The sequence below is a fragment of the Girardinichthys multiradiatus genome, chromosome Y (genome assembly GCF_021462225.1).
Source record: "Girardinichthys multiradiatus isolate DD_20200921_A chromosome Y, DD_fGirMul_XY1, whole genome shotgun sequence".
In the NCBI taxonomy this organism is placed as follows: domain Eukaryota; kingdom Metazoa; phylum Chordata; class Actinopteri; order Cyprinodontiformes; family Goodeidae; genus Girardinichthys; species Girardinichthys multiradiatus.
The window spans coordinates 15,325,662-15,352,339 of record NC_061818.1 but is presented as its reverse complement, the minus strand read 5'-3'; the positions used below and the strand labels follow the sequence as shown (position 1 = coordinate 15,352,339).

The window sequence follows — 26,678 nt, the reverse complement described above, 5'->3', positions numbered from 1 at the left end:
CTTATTTTTTTGACATTTTAGGGGAAGCTGATCTTCCCTTGCAGTCTTAGAGCAATCACCACTGCACACTCTGTACCTAATGAGCCTACCTGCAATACGCTGCATGATGAAACATAGCAGAGGGCAGCAGGAAGAAATAAAAGACAGGTATCCCTTTAATAGTCAGACTTTAATCTAGCCGTCAATTTAATATGGAAGTTATTGTTCTAAAATCTTTGAAAACATCTGCATACACAGTGCCTAACAATGTACTGAAAAAACATTTGATTTGAAAACTACAAATTGTCCTTTTGCATAATAAAGTAAATTTTTTGCCTTTTTTTCAGTCACCCCTCGGGGAACATGTGATAACATTAATATATTATAGTTTTTCTACAAACAGAAAACTTACCAATCAATTTCTTGTAAATCACGTGGTTTCTGGGAATCTAACTCCCTTTCTCTTTCGTTTTCCTCATTTTGAAAGAGGGTGATACACATGCAGAGTAACTTTGCCTAGGGAGGAGAGTAGGAGGAGTTTGTTAGGGAAAGACACATTAAAAACAACAATCTGCTTGTGAGATTTCTAACTAAACAGAAACAGGTACACATACTACAGGTCCTTCTCAAAAAATTAGCATATTGTGATAAAGTTCATTATTTTCCATAATGTCATGATGAAAATTTAACTTTCATATATTTTAGATTCATTGCACACTAACTGAAATATTTCAGGTCTTTTATTGTTTTAATACAGATGATTTTGGCATACAGCTCATGAAAACCCAAAATTCCTATCTCACAAAATTAGCATATTTCATCCAACCAATAAAAGAAGTGTTTTTAATACAAAAAACGTCAACCTTCAAATAATCATGTACAGTTATGCACTCAATACTTGGTCGGGAATCCTTTTGCAGAAATGACTGCTTCAATGCGGTGTGGCATGGAGGCAATCAGCCTGTGGCCCTGCTGAGGTCTTATGGAGGCCCAGGATGCTTCGATAGCAGCCTTCAGCTCATCCAGAGTGTTGGGTCTTGAGTCTCTCAACGTTCTCTTCACAATATCCCACAGATTCTCTATGGGGTTCAGGTCAGGAGAGTTGGCAGGCCAATTGAGCACAGTGATACCATGGTCAGTAAACCATTTACCAGTGGTTTTGGCACTGTGAGCAGGTGCCAGGTCGTGCTGAAAAATGAAATCTTAATCTCCATAAAGCTTTTCAGCAGATGGAAGCATGAAGTGCTCCAAAATCTCCTGATAGCTAGCTGCATTGACCCTGCCCTTGATAAAACACAGTGGACCAACACCAGCAGCTGACATGGCACCCCAGACCATCACTGACTGTGGGTACTTGACACTGGACTTCTGGCATTTAGGCATTTCCTTCTCCCCAGTCTTCCTCCAGACTCTGGCACCTTGATTTCCGAATGACATGCAGAATTTGCTTTCATCCGAAAAAAGTACTTTGGACCACTGAGCAACAGTCCAGTGCTGCTTCTCTGTAGCCCAGGTCAGGCGCTTCTGCCGCTGTTTCTGGTTCAAAAGTGGCTTGACCTGGGGAATGCGGCACCTGTAGCCCATTTCCTGCACACGCCTGTGCACGGTGGCTCTGGATGTTTCTACTCCAGACTCAGTCCACTGCTTCCGCAGGTCCCCCAAGGTCTGGAATCGGCCCTTCTCCACAATCTTCCTCAGGGTCCGGTCACCTCTTCTCGTTGTGCAGCGTTTTCTGCCACACGTTTTCCTTCCCACAGACTTCCCACTGAGGTGCCTTGATACAGCACTCTGGGAACAGCCTATTCGTTCAGAAATTTATTTCTGTGTCTTACCCTCTTGCTTGAGGGTGTCAATAGTGGCCTTCTGGACAGCAGTCAGGTCGGCAGTCTTACCCATGATTGGGGTTTTGAGTGATGAACCAGGCTGGGAGTTTTAAAGGCCTCAGGAATCTTTTGCAGGTGTTTAGAGTTAACTCGTTGATTCAGATGATTAGGTTCATATCTCGTTTAGAGACCCTTTTAATGATATGCTAATTTTGTGAGATAGGAATTTTGGGTTTTCATGAGCTGTATGCTAAAATCATCCGTATTAAGACAATAAAAGACCTGAAATATTTCAGTTAGTGTGCAATGAATATAAAATATATGAATGTTAAATTTTCATCATGACATTATGGAAAATAATGAACTTTATCACAATATGCTAATATTTTGAGAAGGACCTGTATATTGATACTTGGAACTTGCCACATACCTAATGAGCCTACCTGCAATACTCTGCATGATGAAACATAGCAGAGGGCAGCAGGAAGTAATAAAAGAGACAGGTATCCTTTAATAGGCAGACTTTAATCTAGCCGTCAATTTAATACGGAAGTCATTGTTCTAAAATCTTTGAAAACATCTGCATACACAGTGCCTAACAATGTACTGAAAAAACATTTGATTTGAAAACTACAAATTGTCCTTTTGCATAATAAAGTAAATTTTTTGCCTTTTTTTCAGTCACCCCTCGGGGAACATGTGATAACATTAATATATTATAGTTTTTCTACAAACAGAAAACTTACCAATCAATTTCTTGTAAATCACGTGGTTTCTGGGAATCTAACTCCCTTTCTCTTTCGTTTTCCTCATTTTGAAAGAGGGTGATACACATGCAGAGTAACTTTGCCTAGGGAGGAGAGTAGGAGGAGTTTGTTAGGGAAAGACACATTAAAAACAACAATCTGCTAGTGAGATTTCTAACTAAACAGAAACAGGTACACGTACTATAGTGGCCCAGAAGCTTGATGAAATCAGTAAAAAGAAAGCAAGGTAAGTGGAGTGTTTGTGATTTTTCATACAAACATAAATCAGACTTTGACATAAATATATTTTTTACTTGAAGATTTTACTAGGTTGTTTAATAGCAGAAAGATGGCGAGACATCGAACGTTTGTAAATGGCTTTTCTCCTCTATTGTACTCCTTTTTGTTTCTAAATCCTTACACTAATACAAAATCTCTTATGCAACCACAAACAACCACATGAGTTCTATGTCCTTTTGAATTATAGCATGCATGTTTTAAATGTAATGTAATCTTTGTCACACCCAAGATTAAGTATGGTATATGTCAGGTTCAAACAACCTAAAATATTTATAATCATCACAAAAAGAAGAGAAAGACAAATAATTAGTTCTAACTCTAACACTCTTGTTAACTACGCTGTATCTTTCCGAGTTCTTCCTAGTGGTTTATTTTCTGTCCTGACCTGTTCCCTAGGATTACCTGCCTGTACTGCACTCTGTCTGTCTGCTGTGCACCATCTCAGTAAACTTCATCTAGTCACCATGCGGCCTCCTTGCCATGTTTTGCCACCAAACCCACGACTCAGACAGTAGCAATAATTGAGAATTATTTAACTACAATAAAAGGGGAAAGAAAATATAAAATGAAACCGGTAACCTATGTGTAGCGGAGGAATGACTCTGCTAGGTAGGATTGATTAATAAAAGCCAACCCTAAAAGGCTAGGGAAATATAACATCTAAGTCTGTACTGCCCAAGCACAGATAACCCCAGTACCTACAACAGTAAGTATGTGATTACCTCCCTGAATTGGGGTCTAGCTAATTTACCAAGTATATCTCAGTGGTCCTAAACTAAGGTTGAAGCACCAACCTGAGGTATAGCTAACACCACCCTCCCCCTCTTGCTTTCATCTGGTCAGACAGGCAGGGCGCCCTTACTTCAGGGAAGCTTGTACACAGAACTTAAGGAAACGGTGAATAACCAGGACAAAAACCCTGGGAGTTATTTTTGGTTGACAAAGTAAATAAAAACACAAGTGAACAACGTAAATTAACCAACACTTCCAGAGTGAGGAGGAAACAGACAAAAATTCCTTAATAAACAATCAAAGCTCTTAACTCGGTCTTGCTTAATGAGGATGATAAACCATAGACAAAATAAAATAAATGGAATAAACTCAAATGTCCTTCACTAGGTCTGGGTTAACCAGAATAATTTGGCCATCATATCCAGTCCTCCCGGGAAAACAATGTTACACTTATCAACAGTCTTATAAATTTGGCCGCGGTGACCGCAGCAACCAGAGAATCAATTCTTATAGAGTCTCTGTTCTATTGCGGCTCTTCTGTTCTTAACTCAGAAAAACAAGAGAACAAAAGAAAACTGAACCTCATTCCTAGGTGCATAACATCACAGGCACTGGGGCACAGTCAACAGAAACTTTGACTCAAAGATGACACTGTCACTAAGATGACAGCTGAGTTCCTGCTAGGGTGCCAGATCTCCCAGGTCTCTCACGTCTACTGCCGCCGTTTTGGGGGGTGCAAAAGCCGGCTTTTGGCAAAAGGTGTAGTTATATTGCCTATTAGTAAATTTTTTGTTTTGAAATGATGATGTTATAGCTTATTAAACCGTGTAAAACTTGTAATAAAGTGACATTTACTTGAGGGAAGGAAGTGGTTCACTGCTTTAGTGACAGCTGCCACTTGCTGCCACTGGGCATCTAGTCTGGCTGAGGTGCCACGTTCCAGATCAGCTGCCAGGGCAGATGCCACTGTTTCAGGGGATGCCAGTGCCAGTTCTTGGCAAAGGGGTTACTTATATTGCCCGTCAGTAAATTACTGTTTTGAAATGATGATCTTATTGCTTATTAAACCATGTAAAACGTATAATAAAATGACTGCATGTACTTTGGAAACAATGTCCTAAATAGTGCTTACTATGTAATTAACATGCTGTAAGGAAAGAGGCATTCCATAAGCTGCTGGTTTGTTACACAGCATTGATGGTTAATATGAATTCTTACTCAGAAAATGATAACTCAAACACGTTGCCACACTGAAAGCCCCTGGCTATGAGGGGGTCAGAGAATACCAGGGGATGACATCGTTCCACAGGATACTGGGGTTTGAAAATAAGGCCAGGTTGTAATATTTATACCTACATTCTTAAGCTATACTGATTAGTGAGTCTCCCTCCTTACATCTATCTCAGATGGGGAGGGGCTGCAGCAATGAAGACATATGGTTACTTGTAAATATCTTTTTTACAAAAGTTACTCAAATCTAGCAAAAACTATCAGTTCCTTTTCATCTACAATTTTGCTGGAGAACTTTTCATGGTCCTCCTTCTGTTCAAAAACAAGTGTAAATTGCTCCACTGGAGAGTTTTCGTCAAGCTCATTATCCCAGGTCTTGAGGGCCTGGAGAGCTTCTGGTTGTTCTTGTATGTCAAAGTCGAGAACAACAGGAAGAGTTACTCTCCTGTCAAATTGTTGTCGGCACCAGTCAGCTGCAAGCCCCGCCTCCAGCCATGAGTGTAGTGCGCTGTGCTGCTATTAACGTTACTGTGTTACATCGTCACGTTAAAGTAATCTACGTGAAATGATAAAAAAATTGAAAACAAAAACTATTAACGTTTTTATTAAAGTATATGCAAGAATGTCTTATTTATGTTTTTATGTATAAAGTGATCCACTGGGATAATTATCTGGGCTGTGATCCAGATAATTATCTGGAGGGGAGCAGGAGAAGCAGCGAGGAGAGACGCTGCTGTCTGGATGGTGAAGCTCCAAAGTTTACCTGAAGAAGTTACAATTTTAGTCTTTATGAGGAAGGTTTTGTTTCAGCCATGGCAATAACGAGCACAAGGACTTTAGAGCAAAAGAGCGTGAAGTTAGTTTTATTCGTGCTCCGCGGATTCACAGGGACTTTTCTATGGGGTAAGAACGCTGTCAAAAACAATGTGTATGTAAAGACGGAAATGTGTGCATATTAGTCAACAGTTGTGCATAAGTAAAATCCAAAAGAGATATTGTATATTTTCTCTATAAGAATACAAAATAAAATGTTACAGCTTCAAGAAATTACAAACACAAAGTTAAAGTTTACAGTTGTGGTTTATTCTTTATGAATACAACATGCTATAACAGTTTGTGAATACGATTTCTTTTCTTTGAGAACACGAATTTACATCAGCGACTTGGCGTCACGTGATCTCAGGCTCAGAATATAGTGGGTGGAGTTATACAATGACGCACAGTAGGTGGCAGTATGCACCTCTGAATTTGTTGCGAACCGCCAGTAGAAGAAGAGAAGAAGAAGAAACAGTAGCACTAGCGCCAAGGTGACGGACCAAGAGCATATATTAACGACATTAAGACATATATAAACTTTTTAACATTACCTGGCTTTGTACCATAGATTCTTGGCCCGTCATCTTAGCGCTAGTGCTGCTTCTTATTGGTATATCTATGTATATCTATATATATATAAAAAATCGCTAAAGGACCATAGATTTCCCAACCAAACACGTCGTTTCATGGTGGTTTTGTTTTGTGTGTTTTGGGGGAACTGTTTGTGCCTCTGATCAGCTGATTTTATGTGTGATCAGCTGGTTTAGGAGCGCTCTGCCTGCATGTAATTCAGAAAGGTGATTTGTCCTGTTTCTTTTTTGTTAGCCTTCAGGCATGGTTTATTCAACATAATTTATGGATACCAAATAGGTTCATTGTTGGTTAAAGAATGTTAAATAACATCACACAACGCCATTAAAAGTTAATTACTGATGTGTTGAAGAATAAGTATTGTAAAAATATCTATCTATCTATCTTTCTGCAAACCTTTTGGCCCTAATTTAGCTTCATAAAGCAGCTCTGCCACAGACCCAGGTCACTATTATTCTTACCATTGGCTTTTTGCCAAATAGTATCAGTAAGATGTGTACAGTAAGAAAAAAAAAACTAAAACGAAGAGCATTGACTCCCTTTTCAAGATAAAGCCTGTAAGTGAATTTGAAAACAGATCAATGAAAAGTTTTGACAATAAATTATGACCTATTTCAGTTAGAATGTTTTATATTTATGTCATGATACTTCCTTACTTTCCACCCTGCTTGTTTAGAGTAGGCAGCTGCTGAAGGCTACTGTTTCAGAGAGAGCACAGGAAGGTTTCAGAGGTAAGCAATTCCTCAATTCGATATGCTATTTTTTATTGGCTACGCCCTTTAAGGCTGTCCCTAGCAGGTTTTGCCCTTCGCATCAGCGAAGAGTACTGATTTCCATAAAACTCTTGAAGAAAAATGGCTAGTGGCAACGCCATCCGCCTTTCCCAGCATGTCCGTTGGGCTACATCATGAGTTTTGACCTGCATGCTATCTGCGACTGCTGCCTCAGACCTGACCACAGCACCCTATCCCTGCAGCCCTCCTGCCCTTTTTGGAGGCACCTCTCTCAGAAGGAGAAGCAACAGTAGCTCAGCATCTTCTCTTCATTAGAAGGGGAATTCCCCATAGTGAACCGCTACTTGCTAGATGAAGCCTTGGAGGCAGGAAATGGTAGGACATCTGCCCCCATTCTGCAGACGGAGGACCAGGAGATAGGTGCACCATCAAATTGTGTTTGGCCGCTCCCATGTTGGCAACTACCCTACTCCTGGGGATTGGCGCACTTATTAGCATGCTGCCAGACATCATGGCAAAGATGGCAAGCCCAAAGTGCTTCACACTACTCTTATGCTCTTCACATTCAGTGATTCACACATTCATACACACATTCATACGCTGCCAGAGGTAAGCTACATTGTAGCCACTGCTGCCCTGGGGCACATTGACAGAAGTGAGGCCAACATACACAGGCGCCACTGACTACCATCAGTAGGCAAGTCAGGTAAAGTGTCTTGCCCAAGGACACAACGACTGAGACGGACATAGCGGGGGCTCGAACCGACAACCCACCGGTTACAAGACAAACCCCTGCCACCATCGACACGGTCGCCCACCATGAAACAATGTTCATCTGCCTGTGCATAGATTCTGTGCAACACAAGGGGCGGATGATTTCTGTCCCTCCTTCAGAGGGAGGAATCCCCCACACTCTGTCACAGGTAGTTCCCTTCAGCAGGCCTGCACCACACATGCCAGTGTTTACAGGCGTGTCGCTCCCTGGATGGTGAGGGAGGTATCTGTCCCGGGTGGCAGTAAAAAAGTGGCCAGATCACACTTCTCTCCTCATAAACATGCTGTCAAAAGTGACACAGCAATTTGCTCTTCTGCTGCTGGGTCAGCATGTTCTGATCCACAAGGCAACAGAGTTACAACTGCCTACATAAACCAACAACGGGGCATACACTTAGCACAACTGTTAAACATTGCCAGACAGCTATAATGCTGGGCATGCATGAACCTGCTTTTCATCAGAACAGTTTACATCCCTGGTGTCCTGAACAGAGGAGCGTACATTATGTCCAGGAAGGTTCCCCGACACTGAGACTGGAGCATCCATCCCGACCTGATCTCCCAGATCTGGAGCAAATTCAACAGAGCAGCAGTGGCTCTGTTTGCGACACGGGACAATGCACAGTGCCAGCTGTGGTCCATGGTAACAGATGCTCTTTCACACTTTCCCTCCAGTCCTGTTGATACCGCAGCTCCTGGATTTGTGGTTTTCTAATCTGCAGTAGGTGCCATCAGGCCGCCCCGTGACAACTGCTGTGGAAGGGAGGATGCGCTACTTCAAGTGGAAAGGGTGATCAGGAGCTACCAAGAGATAGGCCAGCGTATCTGGGTCTGGCCACTGAACAGGAGATGTTTATGCTTGTGGGACGGACCCAGTGAGGAATAGACCACATCCTGCTTTGCCTTTATCCCACTAGCGACAGCCTTAAAAGGGCCAAGCTTCTAAAAACTAGGGAAAAGCCTTAGCGAAAATAAAGCGTTTGTATTGTAATCCCAGATTCTATGAGTATAGGCGCAACCCTTTGAGTTCTGTGCCTCACTCAATCCTGAACGGCTGAAGAAAAAACGCTATTTGGGAGCAGATTATATTGTCTGAGTGCAATTTATACAGACTGTGGTGAGGCCCACTCAGCAGGTAGGCATGGACTAAAGTTTTCAGTGCTCGTGTGTGAAGGGATAAACTGACTAACGACAATCTGGGGTTACAATACATAACCAACGTTTTTGTATCTACAGCATGAGTGTGTGTGTGTGTGTGTGTGTGTGTCATTGGTCAACCTAATTTTCTTTTCAAGGTGCACATCTGTCTCCGTCGTGCATGTAGGCCTACATAAAATCTATCTTTTCATTTTAAACGTTTTAATTATGGTTTATGTGAAGATATGGAGTCAGGAGAGATAAAGAGAAAGGAAAAAGGCAGACAACTGGATGGCAGAAAGGAAGAATAGAGTTAGGAAGAGGTCAGAGAACATAAAGATGAAGATCAATTGGTTGAGGGAAGGTCAAAGAACTAGATGAGTTTCTTGCCCACATTTCACTAAGCCAGTCAACCAGATTCAAAATGTATTGTTCTTATCCAAATATACTCTGAGATTAGATGTCAAGCTAGATTTTATTTTAGAAAGTACCATTTCATATATATTCATGTATACAGTGACTTGATTGATGAATATATGTATTTTCACAGTCATGAATAGTCATGATGCTCAACACTCGAAGAGAGACAAAAACGTACAAGGAGAGGCTGAGAATACGTCCTCATCAACAGGAAGCAATGCAGGTAAGAGCTTTGGAAAACTGACTGCATTAATATTTTAGTGTATTTCTATAAACAGCAGGTTTTAAGGCCCCCATAAACAAGTCTGCTATTTAAACTGTACTTCTGTTGTGTTTTTCAGTGACTCCTGAACTCACTCTTGTGTTAATTGGAAACAAAGATTCCATTGAGATTGGATCAAAAAACATCTTACTTGACCATGACAAGGAGATACATGTGAAAGAGTTTTCATCCAGACTATATGACCTCTTTGCTCGTCAGATCTCATTAATTAACATGCTCGGGTTTCCAAATATTGAAAAAGTTCCAGTAATTAAAGACGATCATGCCTTTATCTTACTGATATCAAATGGACTGCATGACAGCCAATACACTTCTGGAATGCAGTGGTTAGAAAGGAAAATTGGGAAGGAGCACAGTTCTTATGTAATGACAGTTATGACTCATGACTCAGATGACATTTGTGAAAGTGCACTTCAGGACCTGAAAGCAAAGAGCAGTTTTTCTGAAAAAAGATACCATACATGTACAAGAAGTATGATGGATGAAAATGAGATAATAGCTCTTTTGGAAAAGATAGATGACATGGTCTCTGAAAATAGACAGATGACTGAAGGACAAGAAGCCCATCATGAAGCATTAAGGACAGGTAAGGCTGAGCAAAACCTTAATCTTTTCTGTGCAAATTATTGTGATAGCCCTTGATCCCTGTCCTAAAAAAATCTGTTTTATCCCTCCAGCCCCTGGTCCTGTGTGTAATTTACTTGCAGAGATCCAGAGACACAGGCTGTTCAAATCTCTTTATGTTAGCCATTATCCTCTGCACAGTTAAATAAGTTGGACGTCGTACAATATTTCTTATTTACAAATCAAGTATTTCATATTTGAGTTACTGCTCTGATATACCTTTGCGCAGCCTGTGGAACAATTCTGCCATCAACCTCTGTAATCTTCAAAGTAAATAGATAAAGAAAAAGTATTGATCAATGTAAACATATGACCTGAATTCTAGAGTTTTCGCTTATAACATATATTATAATGTTTCCTTAAAGAGGGAAATTAGGTATACCACGTTTAGGGACTATGTCTTCACAGTGCCCCCCTGAAGAAATAAGTACAGCATGCTTGTCAAGGCCAAACAGACCGAGGAAGAGCCTGTGGGTATATTGCTGCTGCAAACTCTTATTTCCATAATTTACGTAGAATTACCGAGCACCGATGTGATGAAACGGCTGAGTTCCTTGTACTGCCTTTAACTCTTCAAAGAACGATGATTATTATTTATAACCTGAATTTCCCTTTCAGTTGATAAAATCCTACATGGGAGTTGGGACCTTCCATCATGCCCTGACATGCTTGTGCAGAGAGATCAGAATGATAAAGCCTCAATTAGTCTTTCTTACTGTGTTGCCGATAGGACTGCTTGGATGATATCACTAGCTGTCCGGCCAAGAAAAAATATTTCTTTAAACTGTGTGGGGAAAAAGCCTAAATTAGCAGCATGAAAATACGTTGTTCACTGAGATGCCCCTTAAAACATGAGGTAGCTACAACCCTGCTTGAGAATGCACAAACACACAACTGGACATGTCCACACCCTTACCGTCACATGCATAGCCTCCACAAGCATATGAGTAAAACACTGTTTTGACTGGACTTCACAAGAACTGCAGGAGTAAATCATACAAACAGCTGGTCTGTTCTGAGTTACTCTTGCATCGGTCAACATATGTGCTAAAAGTTCACACCGGGGAAAGAGAGTTTAAACACTTCTGATCATCCAGAGCAAAAGGAGTTTGTGAGAATGCAAACAACTCAAGGAGAGGGCTTCTATAAGATAAAGCTGACACCTGAGGCATATAGGTTGGGGGATAATGTCACCATTGAGTCATTCAGTGCAAACTGGTATAGAGGATATCAGAGCTATGTAAAATACTACTCTATACATAATCAAATTATCAGTCATACATGTTTATCAATTTTTACCCATCAACCCATCAAACTATTGATCAGTCAGGTGTGATTTTTTTCTATTTAAGACCAGAAGTTTAATTTATTTGTGACTACTATAGTTTATCAAAACAGCCGGACCAGCACTGAGGGGTGCTGTTTCGGCATCAGGAGATGTGAGATATTGACTGGTTTGTGTATTTTCATACTTTTCTTTAATGTTCCCATAAAACTTGGCAGCACATTATATTGGCATTTTTACAACAAAACTAACAGCCAGCCAAACGAAAAACATGTTTTCTGTGGATTCAAATGATAAAACAATCACAAACCCTCCATACATGTACTATTTATGACTGTGAAAATACACAGAATATTTATTAATCATCTAGCTGTATACACAAATATATTAAATGGCGCAAAATAAGTTTTGACCTCCTACAACATAATGTTCCATATATGGTAGGGAGGAGTTTTTATCATCTGGCTCAAAATCATATTCAAATTAATTACTTAAAAATCACATGATGTAATTTTCTGGATTGTGTTTTAGATTCCATCACTCTCAGCTGAAGAGTAGCTATGATAAAAATTAAAGACTTCTACATGCTTTGCAACTGGTTGAACCTGCAAAATCAGCATTGTCTCAAATACTTGTTTTTTCCACTGTAGATAAAAGGCAAGGACAGTAAAGACCTGGTTGATGCCCTGGACTGTGTGAGCTCTGTCAAAAAGTCTTTTGCAAGATGGCGCAGGGTTGAGGTGCTTCCATCTGCTTCAACAAATGCATCCTGTGATAGCTCCTCTCTTTAACCACAGTCTCATCCTTAGAGAAAGGTTGTAAGTCAACCCCATCTCGCTGGGATGTCCCCGGAACACCTCACCAGGGAGGCACCATAACCAGATGCCCGAGCCACTTCAACTAGCTCCTCTTAACGTCGAGAAGCAACGGCTCTACTCTGAGTCCCTCCCAGATAACTGAGCTTCTCACCCTATCTCTAAGAGAGATCCCAGACACCCTGTGGAGGAAACTCATTTCGTACGCTTGTATACGTGATCTTGTTATTTCGGTCATGACCCAAAGCTCATCACCATAGATGAGGGTAGGAACGTAGATCAACCGGTTAATCAAGAGCTTCGCTTTTTGACTCAGCTCTCTCTTCACCTGCAACACTGCTGACGCAGCACTAATCTATCTACCGATCTCGTGCTCCATTTTTCCCTAATTTCCCAAGATACTTGAACTCCTCCACTTGAGGCAGGACCTCCACCCTGCCCCTGGAGAAGGCACTTTACCCTTTTCCGGCTCAAGAACATGGCCTCGGACTTGGAGGCACTGATTCTCATCCCTGCCACTTCACACTCGGCGGCAAACTGCTCCAGTGAGAGCTGTAGATCACGAGCTGATGAAGCCAATAGGACCACATCATTTGCAAAAAGCAGAAAACGGATCCCCTCAACACCTTGGCTGCGCCTAGAAATTCTGTCCATAAAAGTTATGAACAGAATCGGTGACAAAGGGCAACGTTGGCGGAGTCCAACCCTCACCGGAAACGAGTCTGAGTTACTGCTGGCAATGCGGACCAAGCTCTAACACCCGTCGTAAAGGGACCTAACAGCCCATATCAAAGGGCCTGGTATCCCGTACGCCCGGAGTACCCCCCACAATATTCCCCAAGGGACACTGTTGAATGCCTTCTCCAAGTCCACAAAGCACATGTAGACTGGTTGGGTGAACTCCCATGAACCCTCCAGGACTCTGTTGAGGGTGTAGAGCTGGTCCAGTGTTCCATGGCCAGGACAAAAACCACACTGCTCTTCCTGAATCCGAGGTTCAACTATCCGACGGATCTCCAGAACCCCGGAATAGACCTTACCAGGGAGGCTTGAGAGTGTGACTCCCCTATAGTTGGAACCCATTCTATGGTACCCTTTTTTGAATAGGGGGACCACCACCCCGGTCTGCCAATCCAGTGGAACTGCCCCCAATGCTGCAGAGTTGCGTTAACCAACACAACCCTACAACGTCCAGAGCCTTAAGGCACTCTGGGCGAATCTCATCCACCCCCGGGACCTTACCACCGAGGAGCTTTTTAATCACCTCGATGACCTCAGCACCAGAGATTGGAGAGCCTGCCCCAAGGTCCCCAGGCTCTGCTTCCTCAGTGGAAGACATGCCGGTGGGATTGAGGAGGTCTTTGAGGTACGCTGCCCACCGACCCAAAATGTACCGAGTTGAGGTCAGCAGCACACCCTCCCCACTGTAAACAGTGATGGTGGTGTACCTCTTCTCCCCCTCCCCTCTCTCCCCCAAGATGCCAGATGGTGGACCAGAATCGGCTCAAAGCCGTTTGGAATTTGTTTTCCATGGCCTCTCTGAACTCCTCCCACGTCCAAGTTTTTGCCTCAGCAACCACCTGAGCAGCATGCCGCTTTGACTGGCGGTACCCATCAGCTGCTTCCGGAGTCCCACAGACCAAAAAGACCCAGTAGGACTCCTTCAGCCTGACAGCATCCCTTACCGCCGGGGTCCACCAGCGGGTTTGAGGATTGCAGCCACGACAGGCACCAAATTCCTTGCGACCACAGCTCCGGAAAGCAGCCTCGGCAATGGAGGTGTGGAACATGGCCCACTCGGACTCAATGTCCCCCACCTCCCCTGGAACATGTTTGAAGCTCTCCCGGAGGTGGGAGTTGAAGCTCCACTTCACGGGAGTCTCTGCCAGGCGTCCCCAGCAGACCCTCAAGGTTCATTTGGGTCTGCCAGGTCTGACCGGCATCCTCCCCCACCATCGGAGCCAGCTCACCACCAGGTAGTGGTCAGGGGAAAGCTCCGCTCCCCTCTTCACCCGAGTGTCCCAGACATGCGGCCACAGATCAGATGACACAACAACAAAGTCAATCAAACTGCGGCCTAGGATGTCCTCGTGGCAAGAGCACATATGGACACCCTTATGCTTGAACATGGTGTTAGTTATGGACAATCCATGGTTGCCGCCTTCGGCCGCCACCATACCATATGCCCCACCTTCAGGCCTTGCTCCAAAGTGGGGCCCTGGTGACCCGTGTCTGGGCGAGGGAACACTGTTTCCATTTATGTTATTCATCATAAGGGGTCTGTGGGCTGCGCTTTGTCTGATCCCTCACCTAGGACCTGTTTGCCTTGGGTGACCCTACCAGGGGCATAAAGCCCCTGACAACATAGCTCCTAGGATCATTGGGACACTCAAACTACTCCACCACGGCCCTTCCCTGGGCTGACATCCTTATGATATAATTCTATAAGCTCTTCCCTACACAGCTGTGTGTCATTGTCTTCCATCTCCTACAGGCTTCTTCTTGAAAGATGGGGCTGAGCCTCCCAAAATGTTTAACAGTAATACACACCTCCAGAGCTAACAACAATATTTACAAGACTCTAGATCAGCAAGTTATGCTTTTGTACGCAACATACCAGGTTGAACTGGGCAGTTGTCAAGGGTAATAGTGTTCGACAGGAAAGGGCTTGGATCGGAGCCAGGGCTGTTGCAACCTAAATGTTGGACATGTTGGGTATCATACTTCCTTTTATAGGGGCTATAGTGGAATCACAGGCACCTCATTTCTTTCTCTCTCAGCCTCTGCCAGTTAGTGAATTAAAGAAGCTCAAGTTTTACCTCGAGTAAACAATTTTGGTAGTATGTTAGCTATACTAAAGGTTAAAGAGAGACACTATTCGTTAGCCAGCTACAACAGCACCAAGCAGGACAGAACCTTATAGCGATGCCCTAGGCAGGAAGCTCACGTTAAGTTGAAAAGTTAAGTCCTGCACAAGGTGCCTGGAAGTCAAGTAAATGAGGTGAGGTGTAAAAGATGTTATACACCCATGGATAAGGGCAGGATGTCCCTGTGCTACAACAATCTTATTTAGCCTTCACAAGTATGCTGTACTAATGTCTTCAGTTTAATATTGTGAAGGTGCAATGCCCATATGCAATTTTACACTAGTATGAACTCTTTCTCCAACATAGCTTGATTTCATCTGTTGCATAGCAAGTCCATGCTGACATAAACTTGACCACATTGCCTGAAACCATGTGGTCCGAAGTTAATATGCAGAAGCTAAATAGACAAATGTTAACTGTGATTCTATTTAAATAAGGAAACAATATATACATATTTTGATGCTTTACATTGAATTAAAAAATGTATATTACTATCTTTTGCTATTAAACCATTAAGACAATCTGACAGATTTTAGCAGGGGTTTTTTTTTTTTTTTTTCCATAGTGCTTTACTCATATGTTGTAATTATGTTTTTTCTTGTAAAAAAAAAAAAAAGTATCTATACAAAAGAAAAATGTAGAAATGAACCTATTTTTAAAGGTTCTCCACAATAAGTCTATCTCTATTTTATATATTTAATTTATGTTAATATTTATACCAGGGTTGCCACCAGGGATTTTGGGCCCCATGAAAAGAAATCTTACTGGGCCCCCAGTAAGATTTGCTGCTCTTGACGTGTCTGTTCAGACACAACAAACATCTTTTTAGCAGAGCAGCTCGCTAAACGTTTGCCTGCATATAGGATTTACATTTACATACAGGGTTTACATTTTGTAAACACATGTTAGGCAACAATATATTTACATTCACAAAATATTGAAATCTTTGTTTTGCTTCCTTCATATGTTTATCCAAAGAAATATTGTATAAAACCCAAAAACATGTCAGTTATCATGTTTTATTTCCACATAATGTTATTAAAAGTGTTTTGCTTTCTCAATTCTATGTTCTTTCAAAATATTGGCATTTTGTTGTATTATAGATATGAAAACTATAAAAACTCTTTTTTTCTGTAACACCTTTCAGTTAAAGAGACAGAGACTGATAATACATTTGAGGTAAATACTACTTTCCTGTCCTTATACATCTTCATTATTACAGAAAATATTTGTTCATCTATCAATGGTAATGCATTCTGGATTTTTTTAGGATAGCAGATCTTTCAAAGTTCTTTCTTTTAAAAGTATGTATTTTAAATAGGGGTTTACCACTCAGTTGAAATCTGCTGTGTGGTCTTTTTTGATACTGGGGTTGGCAATTCCTTTTTGTTCACTTCCTTTCTATTGTTGAAGTGGTCAAAATCCACCAGTCTTTAATGAGTCAGATGCACATTGTAAACCTTTTTTTTTTTTTTTTTTTTTATCAGCTTAAATGCTGCTATCCTGCACTTTTTCAAAAAGGCTTTTATTATTTCAGAGCAATGTCAAACCAAAGTCTGCATGCATTGCAATGTGTACTGATGATATGACCTGCTTGCCAATCAGTGAAAAAAATCATTACAACAGTATAGATTATAAAATGGAAAAACGGAATTCCTCTGATGTGTTCAATCAAACCCTAAAATACATCAGGTGGTTTGTTTAGTTAGTGAAATATTTTTGCAGAAAGCTTTTTTATAAGATGTGATGCAGCAGTAATAAACATAATCTAGGTTTTTAAGGGGGTTATTAGCAATCACTGAGTGGTGTTTCTACTTTTGTTTAATGTTTGAACATGTCTGCACCACTGCTAAATGTCAAATTCAGCCAAAATAAAAAACAAATACAGTAGAACTCACAAAATTCAAATGGTACAAGTAAAGTCCAATGTATTCTCAATGTATAAACAGGATGCTGTTGAAGACTTCAAGAAGGATGACAACTGCAAAGCCAGACAGGCAGAAGTCAGTCCTGGACAATATCAACCAACAGACAAAGGTAACTTAATAAAAATAAACCAATCAAAAAGCAAGAACGAATTGTCAACCATATTAGACTTTAACAATAAGAGTGTGTAAACAAAGCAAATTACTTGTTGGTATTTTTCAACATCTCATTTCACCAAACCCACTCACAGTAAATGCTTTCAGGTATTCAGTGCCTTGATTTCATAGTTTGTAGAACCACATATTACATACTGCAAGTCCTTACATGTGTAGAGACTCATTTTTTTTTTCAATTCCTCTTTTCAAATTCCCTAACTCAGTCAGGTTTGACAGAGTGCGCATGTCAACGTTTATTTTTTCAGATGTTGCCAAAAATGTTAAATTATACTGAGGTCTAGGCCATTCTTACATTAAAAATGTTGTCCCTCCTCAAGGACCAGTATCCTAGATGTCGTGACTGTTGCTGTGATACAATACAATACATGAATCAAATGAATGCCTTATTAGCATGCCTCTGCAGAGCTAAGTGACATGCTGAAGAGGTACTCAACCATCTGAATCAGCTGTGTTGGAGAAAGAACAAATGAAACCCCCAATCTCTGCCATTCAATTGTAGCTCTGGCTGTATGTTTAGGGTCATTTCTTCTGCTTTACCTTCAACCTAGTCTAAAGGGTTTTAGAGATTCTTTAAGGTTTTCTCCCAGGATTGCTCTGTATGAAGCTCCATTCATCTTTATCAACTCTCCCGGCTTTCTTGTCCTGCTGATGAAATACATCCCCACAACATAATGGGGCATAGTGCGTTCAGGTTTTTTACAGCACTGCATCTTGCATGTGGGTGAGAAATTTCAGTTTTACTCTCATCTTACCAGAGCACCTTCTTTCACAAGCAATGCAAGTGCAATGAGCTAAGCTTGAACTCCGTACCTCTCAATTATGAACCGTGTCTTTATATATAAGTTCTGGAGTTGCAGATTATTTAAAAGACATGCAAAAAGTATGTTAAAACATGCTATTGTCAGTTCATACAACCAGTTAACTGAAAAATACAACTAAAACATAAGACAGCAGTAATAAAACATTAAAAAGAGGAAAAGTAAGATAATGTACATTCTTATCCTACCATCAAGTTTTGGCCTTGTAGTTCAGCTTAGCTGCAACTTGTGCTGCTGCTGTTGGTGAATGACTTGAATGGGCTCCAAGTCTTGGACTGGTTAGCTTCCACTGATGCTAACCAGGGATTAGTAACTGAGAGGTCCTGAGTTTGAGACCTGAGTTTCATGTGCAACAGTCATGGTTATTTGTCATTGCTAAAACATTGACTTTTTTATTATTTTATTTATCGTATTCCACCTAAATGTTTAGACTTAGAGTCCATTTAGATCAAGCAGTTTTGCCTCGTCTAAGTTTAGATGAGGTCTGCATTCAGCCATTAAAATCATGTCTATTCCTAGGAGTCATCAACACCATTCCATCCATTCATTTTTTTCTGCTAATCCAAGATTGGTTCATGGGGGTAACTGATCCAAGAGGTAAACCTAGACACCCTGCAGCTCACCTAATAGCACATCCTGGGCCTCCCACTGGGACGTGGCCAGAAAACCTCCCAAAGGAAGGGGCCCAGGAAGCATCCTGATAAGTTGACTGAACCACCTTAGCTGGCTCTACTTCGAGCTCTGCCCGGATGACGAAGCTTGTTTTGGCCTCTTTAATTTGGGATTTAGTTCTTTTGGTCATGATCCATATCTCATGACCATAGGTGAGGGTCCGAACATAAAAAACCATGTCATTGCACACAGAAGGGTGTGGCCTGAAGAAACAAACAGAACCACATTATCTCCAAAAACCAAAGATGAGATCCTGAGGTTACCAAAGCAGACAACCTCATCTCCATTACTACGCCTTGAGATCCTGTCCATGAACACTTCAAACAGGATCAAGGCAGCCCTGGCGGAGTCCAACACATGAGGACGCAGCTCCTGCTTTGGGCATACAAGGATGGGTAACTCTTAAAAGCCAATCAGATACACAATTCCCCCATAGAACCTTGTGGGATTTGGCCGAAACCTTCTCCACATCCATAAAACACATGGGGACCAGAAAAGCATACTCCTATAATCCCCGTAGCAATTGTCCAAGGGCAAAGATCTGGTCCTCTGTTCAAAGGCCAGGATGAGAACCTCATTGCTCCTCTTCAGTCCAAAGATTGACAATCAGTCAGAGCCTCCTCTCATCACCATAGAGTAAGCTTTCCCAAGGAGGCTGAGAAATGACATCCATCAATAGTTGAAAGACAACTTAACATATCAGTCACATCTGACAATCAGCAAAGAGTGATAAAGTCACAGCAGGAGAAAGTAAGACATCTGCAACAATTGATGAAACTTGGAATGATTTTTTAGAAAAATTTGGTTTAACTTAATAAGTCTAAATTTATTATATAAATTTAGACTTACAAGTTATTATGATGTGGTTATGTCAGATTTCTGTTTTCTTAAATGATTTCACAGGACAAAGGAAGAAGGGTGAAACTAAATTAAAGGTAGGGTGAAATTAATTTATAAATACTGTTTGGATGCATAGTCATTTTTTGGAATGAAATTCTTCAGCAGCATGACTAAAGTGCTTGTTTGGACATTTTTAGGTTTATCTGATCAGTACTTTTCTGGCCTGATCATCACGATTTACAACCTTATTACCAAACACTGATATGGAATAATTATGGTGACAGATCTACATTTTATTTTTTAAGACAACTCTTGGTGAAGACTCAGAGATGAATGATGACAGCCGAGAACTGCACAAGGAAGGTAAAATTATTTGTATGAATCCCCCACCTCACCCCACCCCCACCTTTCCCTTTGGTATCAATATTATGTAAATCTGTTTTTCTCCTGATATCTTTCTGCAGGACAAAAGAAGGAAGGCGGAATGGATATTAGCGTAATTGTTGGCCTTATTATTTTTCAAATAAAATGTCAAACAGTAAAGAAGGATTCTTACAGTAATATTTATGCATCTCTCTTATAGAAGGAAAATGTTGGTGGTAAAGGCTCAGAAATTAATAATAAACACACAGGAGAAAAGTCTGAAATCAACACTGCTTCATGTGAACTAAGCCAGGAAAGTAACATTTTACAACATCCATCCACACCACCACCCACCCACTCCGGTAAATCATAACTTGTTATCTACTTATTATGTCATCAGTTTATTTGTCATTGGTAATATTTGACTAATCTGAGAAACAATTTGTGTTATGCAGGTGACAATGTGGATGAGAACAAAGAAAAGGTAGGATGCATTTATTTTTATGATTTTTGGACTGAATATATTTTTATATTTTTTTGAGTTTGGTGTTTTATTCCTGAAATTAATTTTAATTCCATGTATTGTTTGCAGCCATTATGCAACTCTTCTGAGGAAAAAAGAAAAATATCACCACAAGAGCCCGAAATGCTGTTTAAAAGACTTAAACTTCAGGACAAATGTCAGACAAAGTGGTCACCAAAAGAATTTATCCAAATAGGTCGACCTGTAAAACAGACTAATGAAATATCTGAGAAAGATCTAGCTTATGCTTTTCTTCAGAGGTTAATGATGTTAGATCATAGAGCCAGATACATCCCTGTGAAGCAAAAAAAGTTGGATGCAAGCAATTCACAGGCTGTTCATATGTCCAAAAGTGAGGATACAGATGATGATGATTTAGACGCTCTTTACAGCACCAACACTGAGTCAGGTCAGTCACAAGAGAACCAAGTGCACCCAATGGATGTTCAAATGGCTGTGTTTCACTGCTCTGACAGCTTCCTTAAACAGAAAATGATCACAAAGCTGTCACAGTGTCAGTATGCCTTACCACTGCTGGTTCCTGATCTTGTCACAACAAATATTGTATGTCCTCTGTGGACGTTCAGACAGATAACAAAAACATGGAAAACAAGCACAACAAAAGATAATTCAACCACTGTCACCATGAAGAGCATGCCAGTCTACAACGCTGAGACTCCCATGGTTTCATTTTTCCGACTAGGCTCCATGTCTTTGTCCAAATCTCAGCTGATGAACGCCTTGATCAATGACCGCCACAACACGTTCTTCCACAGAAACTGCCCAGGAAGCACCAAATCTCGTCATTTAATGGATGGTGTGGCAGAGATTGCCTGGTACTGCCCTGCAGGAAAACCCAATGATTTCTTTTTGGACTGCATTGCCTTCTGCAATCTTCATGGGGATTCTCTAGCAATTGTAAAGCAGCGTGAAATACTCACTGAAATGTCTTCTGTCATTGTTGTTCTTGTACCAACTTTGGAAAAAAACCATGAAAGTAGTGCAGTCATTTCAATGCTTTATAAGTCTTCGAAGCCTCTGATTATTCTCAGTGCTGACAACGAGTGTAGTGCAGTAGAGATGAAACCACAAAAATACAAACTGGGTCTGAAAGAAAGAAGCCAGTCTGATGTTCCTGAAGAACTAAAAAAGATTATAAGAAGCATATTGTCTAGACCCCAGACATCCTTCCAGCTTAAAACTATGGCTAAGGTCTCTGGAGTCAGAGTGGATGAAGATATGGAGGTCTGCCAGAACGGGAAATCTGCTGCCATGGAACTAGTTAAATTGATTGAAAGGATGGATGTTTCTGAAATAAAAGAGAAATTTCTTCCCTGCCAAGGCCAACTTTGGTACGAGTGGTGCAAAATCAATAAAGAATTATATCATCTAAAGGGACACATTGAGAAAGAAATGGTCCAGAAGAGGCAACAGCTGAAAGAAATACGACAGAAACAGTGCAACATGTCCAATAATGAAATGATGAGATTGTTCACTGAGAGCCTTGAGCGTTTGCCACCAAACGACAGAGAATACTTCCTAAAATGGACTCAGATCCTGATAGATGCCCTCTCCAAAGATGATCTTTCTTCAATTCTGCAAAGCTATGATGAAACATGGTCAGAGGTCTTGGTTCTAAAGAACAAACATGAAAAATCTGCTCAATTAAATGAAAAACAAGCTGAGCTAGAACATTTATCAAAAAAGCTTCAATCAGCAACATTTGGTCTGGAACACCTTTTCAGAGAAATGGGACAAATCTATGAAGCCCATAAATTTCTGGAGAGACCATCACTGGGTCGACAGACTGAATGGACTAAATACCCTGAGCTGGCTGCAGATCTGATGATAAAAGGACACCCAATGGAGCTGATGGATGGTGATGCAGGTCATGTGCCTTTATTATGGATCTCTAGTCTTTTAAAGGAAGTCATCAAGAAATTGGGTGACCAGAAAGTCTTTGTGTTGTCAGTTTTGGGTGTACAAAGCAGCGGAAAGTCAACGATGTTGAACGCCATGTTTGGATTGCAGTTTGCAGTGAGTGCTGGGAGGTGCACCAAGGGTGCCTACATGCAGCTGGTTAAGCTGTCAGAGGAAATCAAGAAAGACTACAAGTTTGAGTATGTTCTAGTTGTAGACACTGAAGGACTGCGTGCTCTTGAGTTAGCAGGTAATGCTACCCTTCATCATGACAATGAACTTGCAACATTTGTTGTTGGTTTGGGAAACATGACATTGATCAACATCTTTGGTGAGAATCCAGCTGACATGCAAGATGTCCTGCAGATTGTTGTGCAGGCTTTCATGAGGATGAAGAAGGTAAAGCTTTCTCCAAGTTGTGTGTTTGTTCATCAGAATGTCACAGATATTTCAGCAGTAGAGAAAAACATGGACGGAAAAAGACGCCTGCAGGAAAAACTGGACAAGATGGCTCAACTGGCTGCCAAAGAGGAAGTGTGTGATGTTGAGTGCTTCAGTGATGTCATTGCATTTGATGTGCAAAAAGACGTGAAATACTTTGCTCAACTATGGGAGGGAAGTCCACCAATGGCTCCTCCAAATCCAGGGTATAGTGAGAGTGTCCAAGAACTGAAGGCAGTCATCCTGTCTAAGGCCTCACACTCTACCGGGATCCTTCTGTCACATTTCAATGCCAAAATTCAGGACCTGTGGAACGCCTTGATGAATGAACACTTTGTTTTTAGCTTCAAAAACACCCTAGAAATTGCAGTTTACAGAAAACTTGAAGCTCAGTATGGGAACTGGACTTGGGCCCTGAGGAGTGAGATGCTTAACATTGAAAATCAACTTTATCCCAGAATTGAAAAAGGTCAACTGGACAAAGTTGACAAAGTTTACCTTGAAAAACAAATGAGCAAAAAATATACTGAAATAACAAAAGCTATTGTGGCTTATTTCGAAGATGACAAAGACAAAGAAATGTTGGTTCAGTGGCGAAGTCGATTTGAGATCAAAATCGACGAGTTTCATGAGGAACTCGTTAGAGATGTGAAAAGAAAACTGGATGAACTTATCCAGCAGAATAATGCTCGAAAAAAGTTTGACAACAAGATGACAGAGTTTGAAAACAACCTGCTCCAGAAGAGCAAAGAGCTCGCTCACCTGTTAAAATGCACTGATGCAGATGTAGAGGAACTAAAAGGACAGTTCAACACTGTTTGGAGTCTCTGGGTTAAGGAATTAACGTCAGATACAAAGCCCATTGAGAACATAAGCTTGGATGAAGATCAGTGTAATGTCCTTGGAGGTCTTGGTGTTGAATCTTCCTTCATTATTGAGTCAAAACAGTCCAAGAAATACAAAAATCTGTCAGAAACTGGAAACTACTGTTGTTATAGAACCCCTAAGAAGTCTGAAAAACTCTACGAAGAGAGCCAACAATCTCAGAAAAACAAGAATAAAGCAGACAGAGACACAGGCAAACAAAGCAAAATTTTTGACATTGCCCGAAAATTTATGGGAATGGCATCAACAACACAACAAGAGCAACAACACAAATCAAAGAATTCATTTCAGCACGAAGAACAGGAAATGATTAGATTGTTCATTAATCAAGTTGAACAAGAATGTCTGAAAGTTATGAAGGACAAACCTGTTGCAACAAGAGGTTACTCATCAACCTACTTGGAGGAACTTGCCAAACATGTTAAACAGAGAGTCACAGAGTTTGAATCAGGGAGGAAATATACCTTCAAGAAGGAGTTTACTGTTGATCTTTTACTGTACGTGTTTGACAGAGCAGAAAGTTGGCTCTTACAGTCCCACAAGACATACAAAGATAACAATGATGTGTTCACTTATTTGGACAGTAAGGAAAAGGAATATTACAACATTTTCAGAAGCTTCTGCAAAGGAAGCTCATCTGTTGTTGTGTTTGGAGAAATTATGTGTGAAAATCTCAAAGTCTCTGCTGTTGAAGCTGTCTATAACAAGACTGGGGTTGGTATTGCTGGAGAGATGGTGTGCAATTTCTCAGCATTCAGTGGGAACAGACTGAACTTAGAGAAACATGTGTTGGCATCTCTGGCAGAGAAAGAAGACTTCAACAGTTTCATCACCTACATCCGAAATCCAAGGAAGCAAGTAGAGGCTTTTATTAAAGAAGAAGTGGAGAAATACATGTTTGCTACACAGAAAGGTAAAGCCCAGACTATTCTCAACAAAAATGTAGAAGACATCACCAGGCTTGTCAGTCAGGCTCTGTTTGGGGCAACAGATGAAGTCAAAAAGAAGAAAGGAGACATAGAAATGTGGGTAGAGAAATTTTCCAGTAAATTAGAACCAAACTTGACACTTGATACCATTAGTTGTCAGAACTTCAGTGACATAAACAATTTTGACTTTCTTAAAGAAGAGATAGAAAAAGGCCTCAAAAACATCAGAAGCGAGATGAACAGTCTCTCCCTGAATAAGGTGAATGAATGCAGGCAGAAGCCTGAACAAATCCTCATTGATCAGCTGTGTAACTGCTGCTGGGAACGGTGTCCATTCTGTGCTTCTGTTTGCACCAACACTCTGAAGGACCACAGTCCTGACAAGCACAGTGTTCCTTTTCATCGACCCTCTGGAATTAAAGGTTGGCATGGAAGAGGAACAGTTGATCTGGTCATTGATTTCTGCACCACATTAGTTGCAAGTGACAGAAGATTTTACCCAGAACATGACTCAGAGAAGACCGTTCCTTATAAACAGTATCAAACTGCTGGAGAAAAATATGCTTCATGGAGCCTTACAGCTGATGCCTCTATGCTGGCCTACTGGAAATGGTTTATCTGCCACTTTCAAGAGGAACTGGAAGACTATTATAACTTGAAATTTCAGGGTTGGGGAGAAATTCCTCAGCAATGGAAACACCTCAGTAAGAAAGATGCCATTGAAAGCCTAAATGAAATGTGTAGTCCGAGATAAAAGTGCAACTGTTCACAAAATCTAATCTCATTCCTAAAGTTGTAGCTCTGCTTCCAAACAATAAGCTAAAATACTGAAGAATCTGCAAAATGAATGGACAAACATATGATTACCTTTAGTTTGTACGTCTTGATTGATTTTTACTTTAAGGTAAAGATCATTGAAATGGCTTTAAGCAAACATCTATATGTTTTACCTCATATTAGTCTTCAATCTTTGTTTTTAATCTTATTTCAAATATTTCAGTTACCCAATGATGGCATTTATGAAGTCATCTTTGAAATGTCAAAGTATCAGTAATGACAGGATATGATTAAATCAACTTATCATAGCATATTTTGTTATATTTGAAAATTTGATACAAGCATTGTACAACCGAAATCTTAACCCATTTATTTTAGAACAGCAATGGTAACGATATCGATCCTGTAAATAAAATCATAAAATATCACATGTGAACTTGTTGAAAGACATGTTAATCTTTGATGATCAAGAATGTTTTTTTGTTTTTGTTTTGCACTGCTTTCTGTTTTTTCACTCATGTTCAAGCTTTAGTTAGATAAACTAATTTGTTAAGCTGTTGAATCAACAGGTTTCTCAACATTTTAGGAAATGTGAGAATATATTTTTGTTCTTTACCATTTTGATCATGTTGTGCCATGTTAGAGAAAAACAAAGCTAGAGCTAAGTGATCTTCAGTTTTTGTAACAGAAAACAGATCTTTGCAACAGATCTAAAATGTATTTTTTGTCTTGAAATTAATGCATGAATAGACTTAGTGTCATATCTTATCATTTAAAATGTGTGTCATGAGACTTAACGCGACAGAGAACAAATAATGTTTTAGCAGTAAAAATGTATTGATTATAACTGGTATTAAATTAAATGACAAATTAGATTAGCAAAAATAAGACAACTGCTCCTGTGTTTTTTTTCTTCACCTCTTGAAAAAAATAGATATATGAAACTGTCAAGACGTTGCTTGCAGGGAGGTACTCGGGAGCTATTAAAGTAAAGTTTTGTTTCATATTGATTTGCAGAATTCTCAACCAGTAGTGCAGAAAACAGTAGGCAATTCAAACAGAACTTACAGGAGCTGAACTGGAACTTGATAAACAGGAATACTGGAAACAATGCTGGAGCAAGGCATGTGAATCACAGGAATATGGCAGGTAACAGGCAGGACGAGGCAACGGGGAACAAATGAAACAGGTGAGCTTATATGCAGGGAAGGTGAATGGTGAAACAATGGGAATGAGAGGAGTAGGTAATCAG

The 26,678-nt window shown here is 40.6% G+C and overlaps 1 protein-coding gene across 1 annotated transcript; it reads left to right on the top strand.

Moving 5' to 3' along the window:
- The first annotated feature begins 2,780 nt into the window (after window positions 1–2,780).
- Window positions 2,781–26,314, top strand: LOC124864131 (interferon-induced very large GTPase 1-like). Its single transcript, XM_047358805.1, has 12 exons — window positions 2,781–2,795; window positions 6,899–6,948; window positions 9,413–9,505; window positions 9,624–10,151; window positions 16,304–16,335; window positions 17,106–17,193; window positions 19,643–19,683; window positions 19,894–19,951; window positions 20,053–20,084; window positions 20,172–20,313; window positions 20,407–20,435; window positions 20,544–26,314. Exons 3-12 carry the CDS (start codon window positions 9,415–9,417, stop codon window positions 25,401–25,403), a joined length of 5,901 nt encoding a protein of 1,966 aa, XP_047214761.1. The 5' UTR covers window positions 2,781–2,795; window positions 6,899–6,948; window positions 9,413–9,414; the 3' UTR covers window positions 25,404–26,314.
- The last annotated feature ends 364 nt before the right edge of the window (window positions 26,315–26,678 follow it).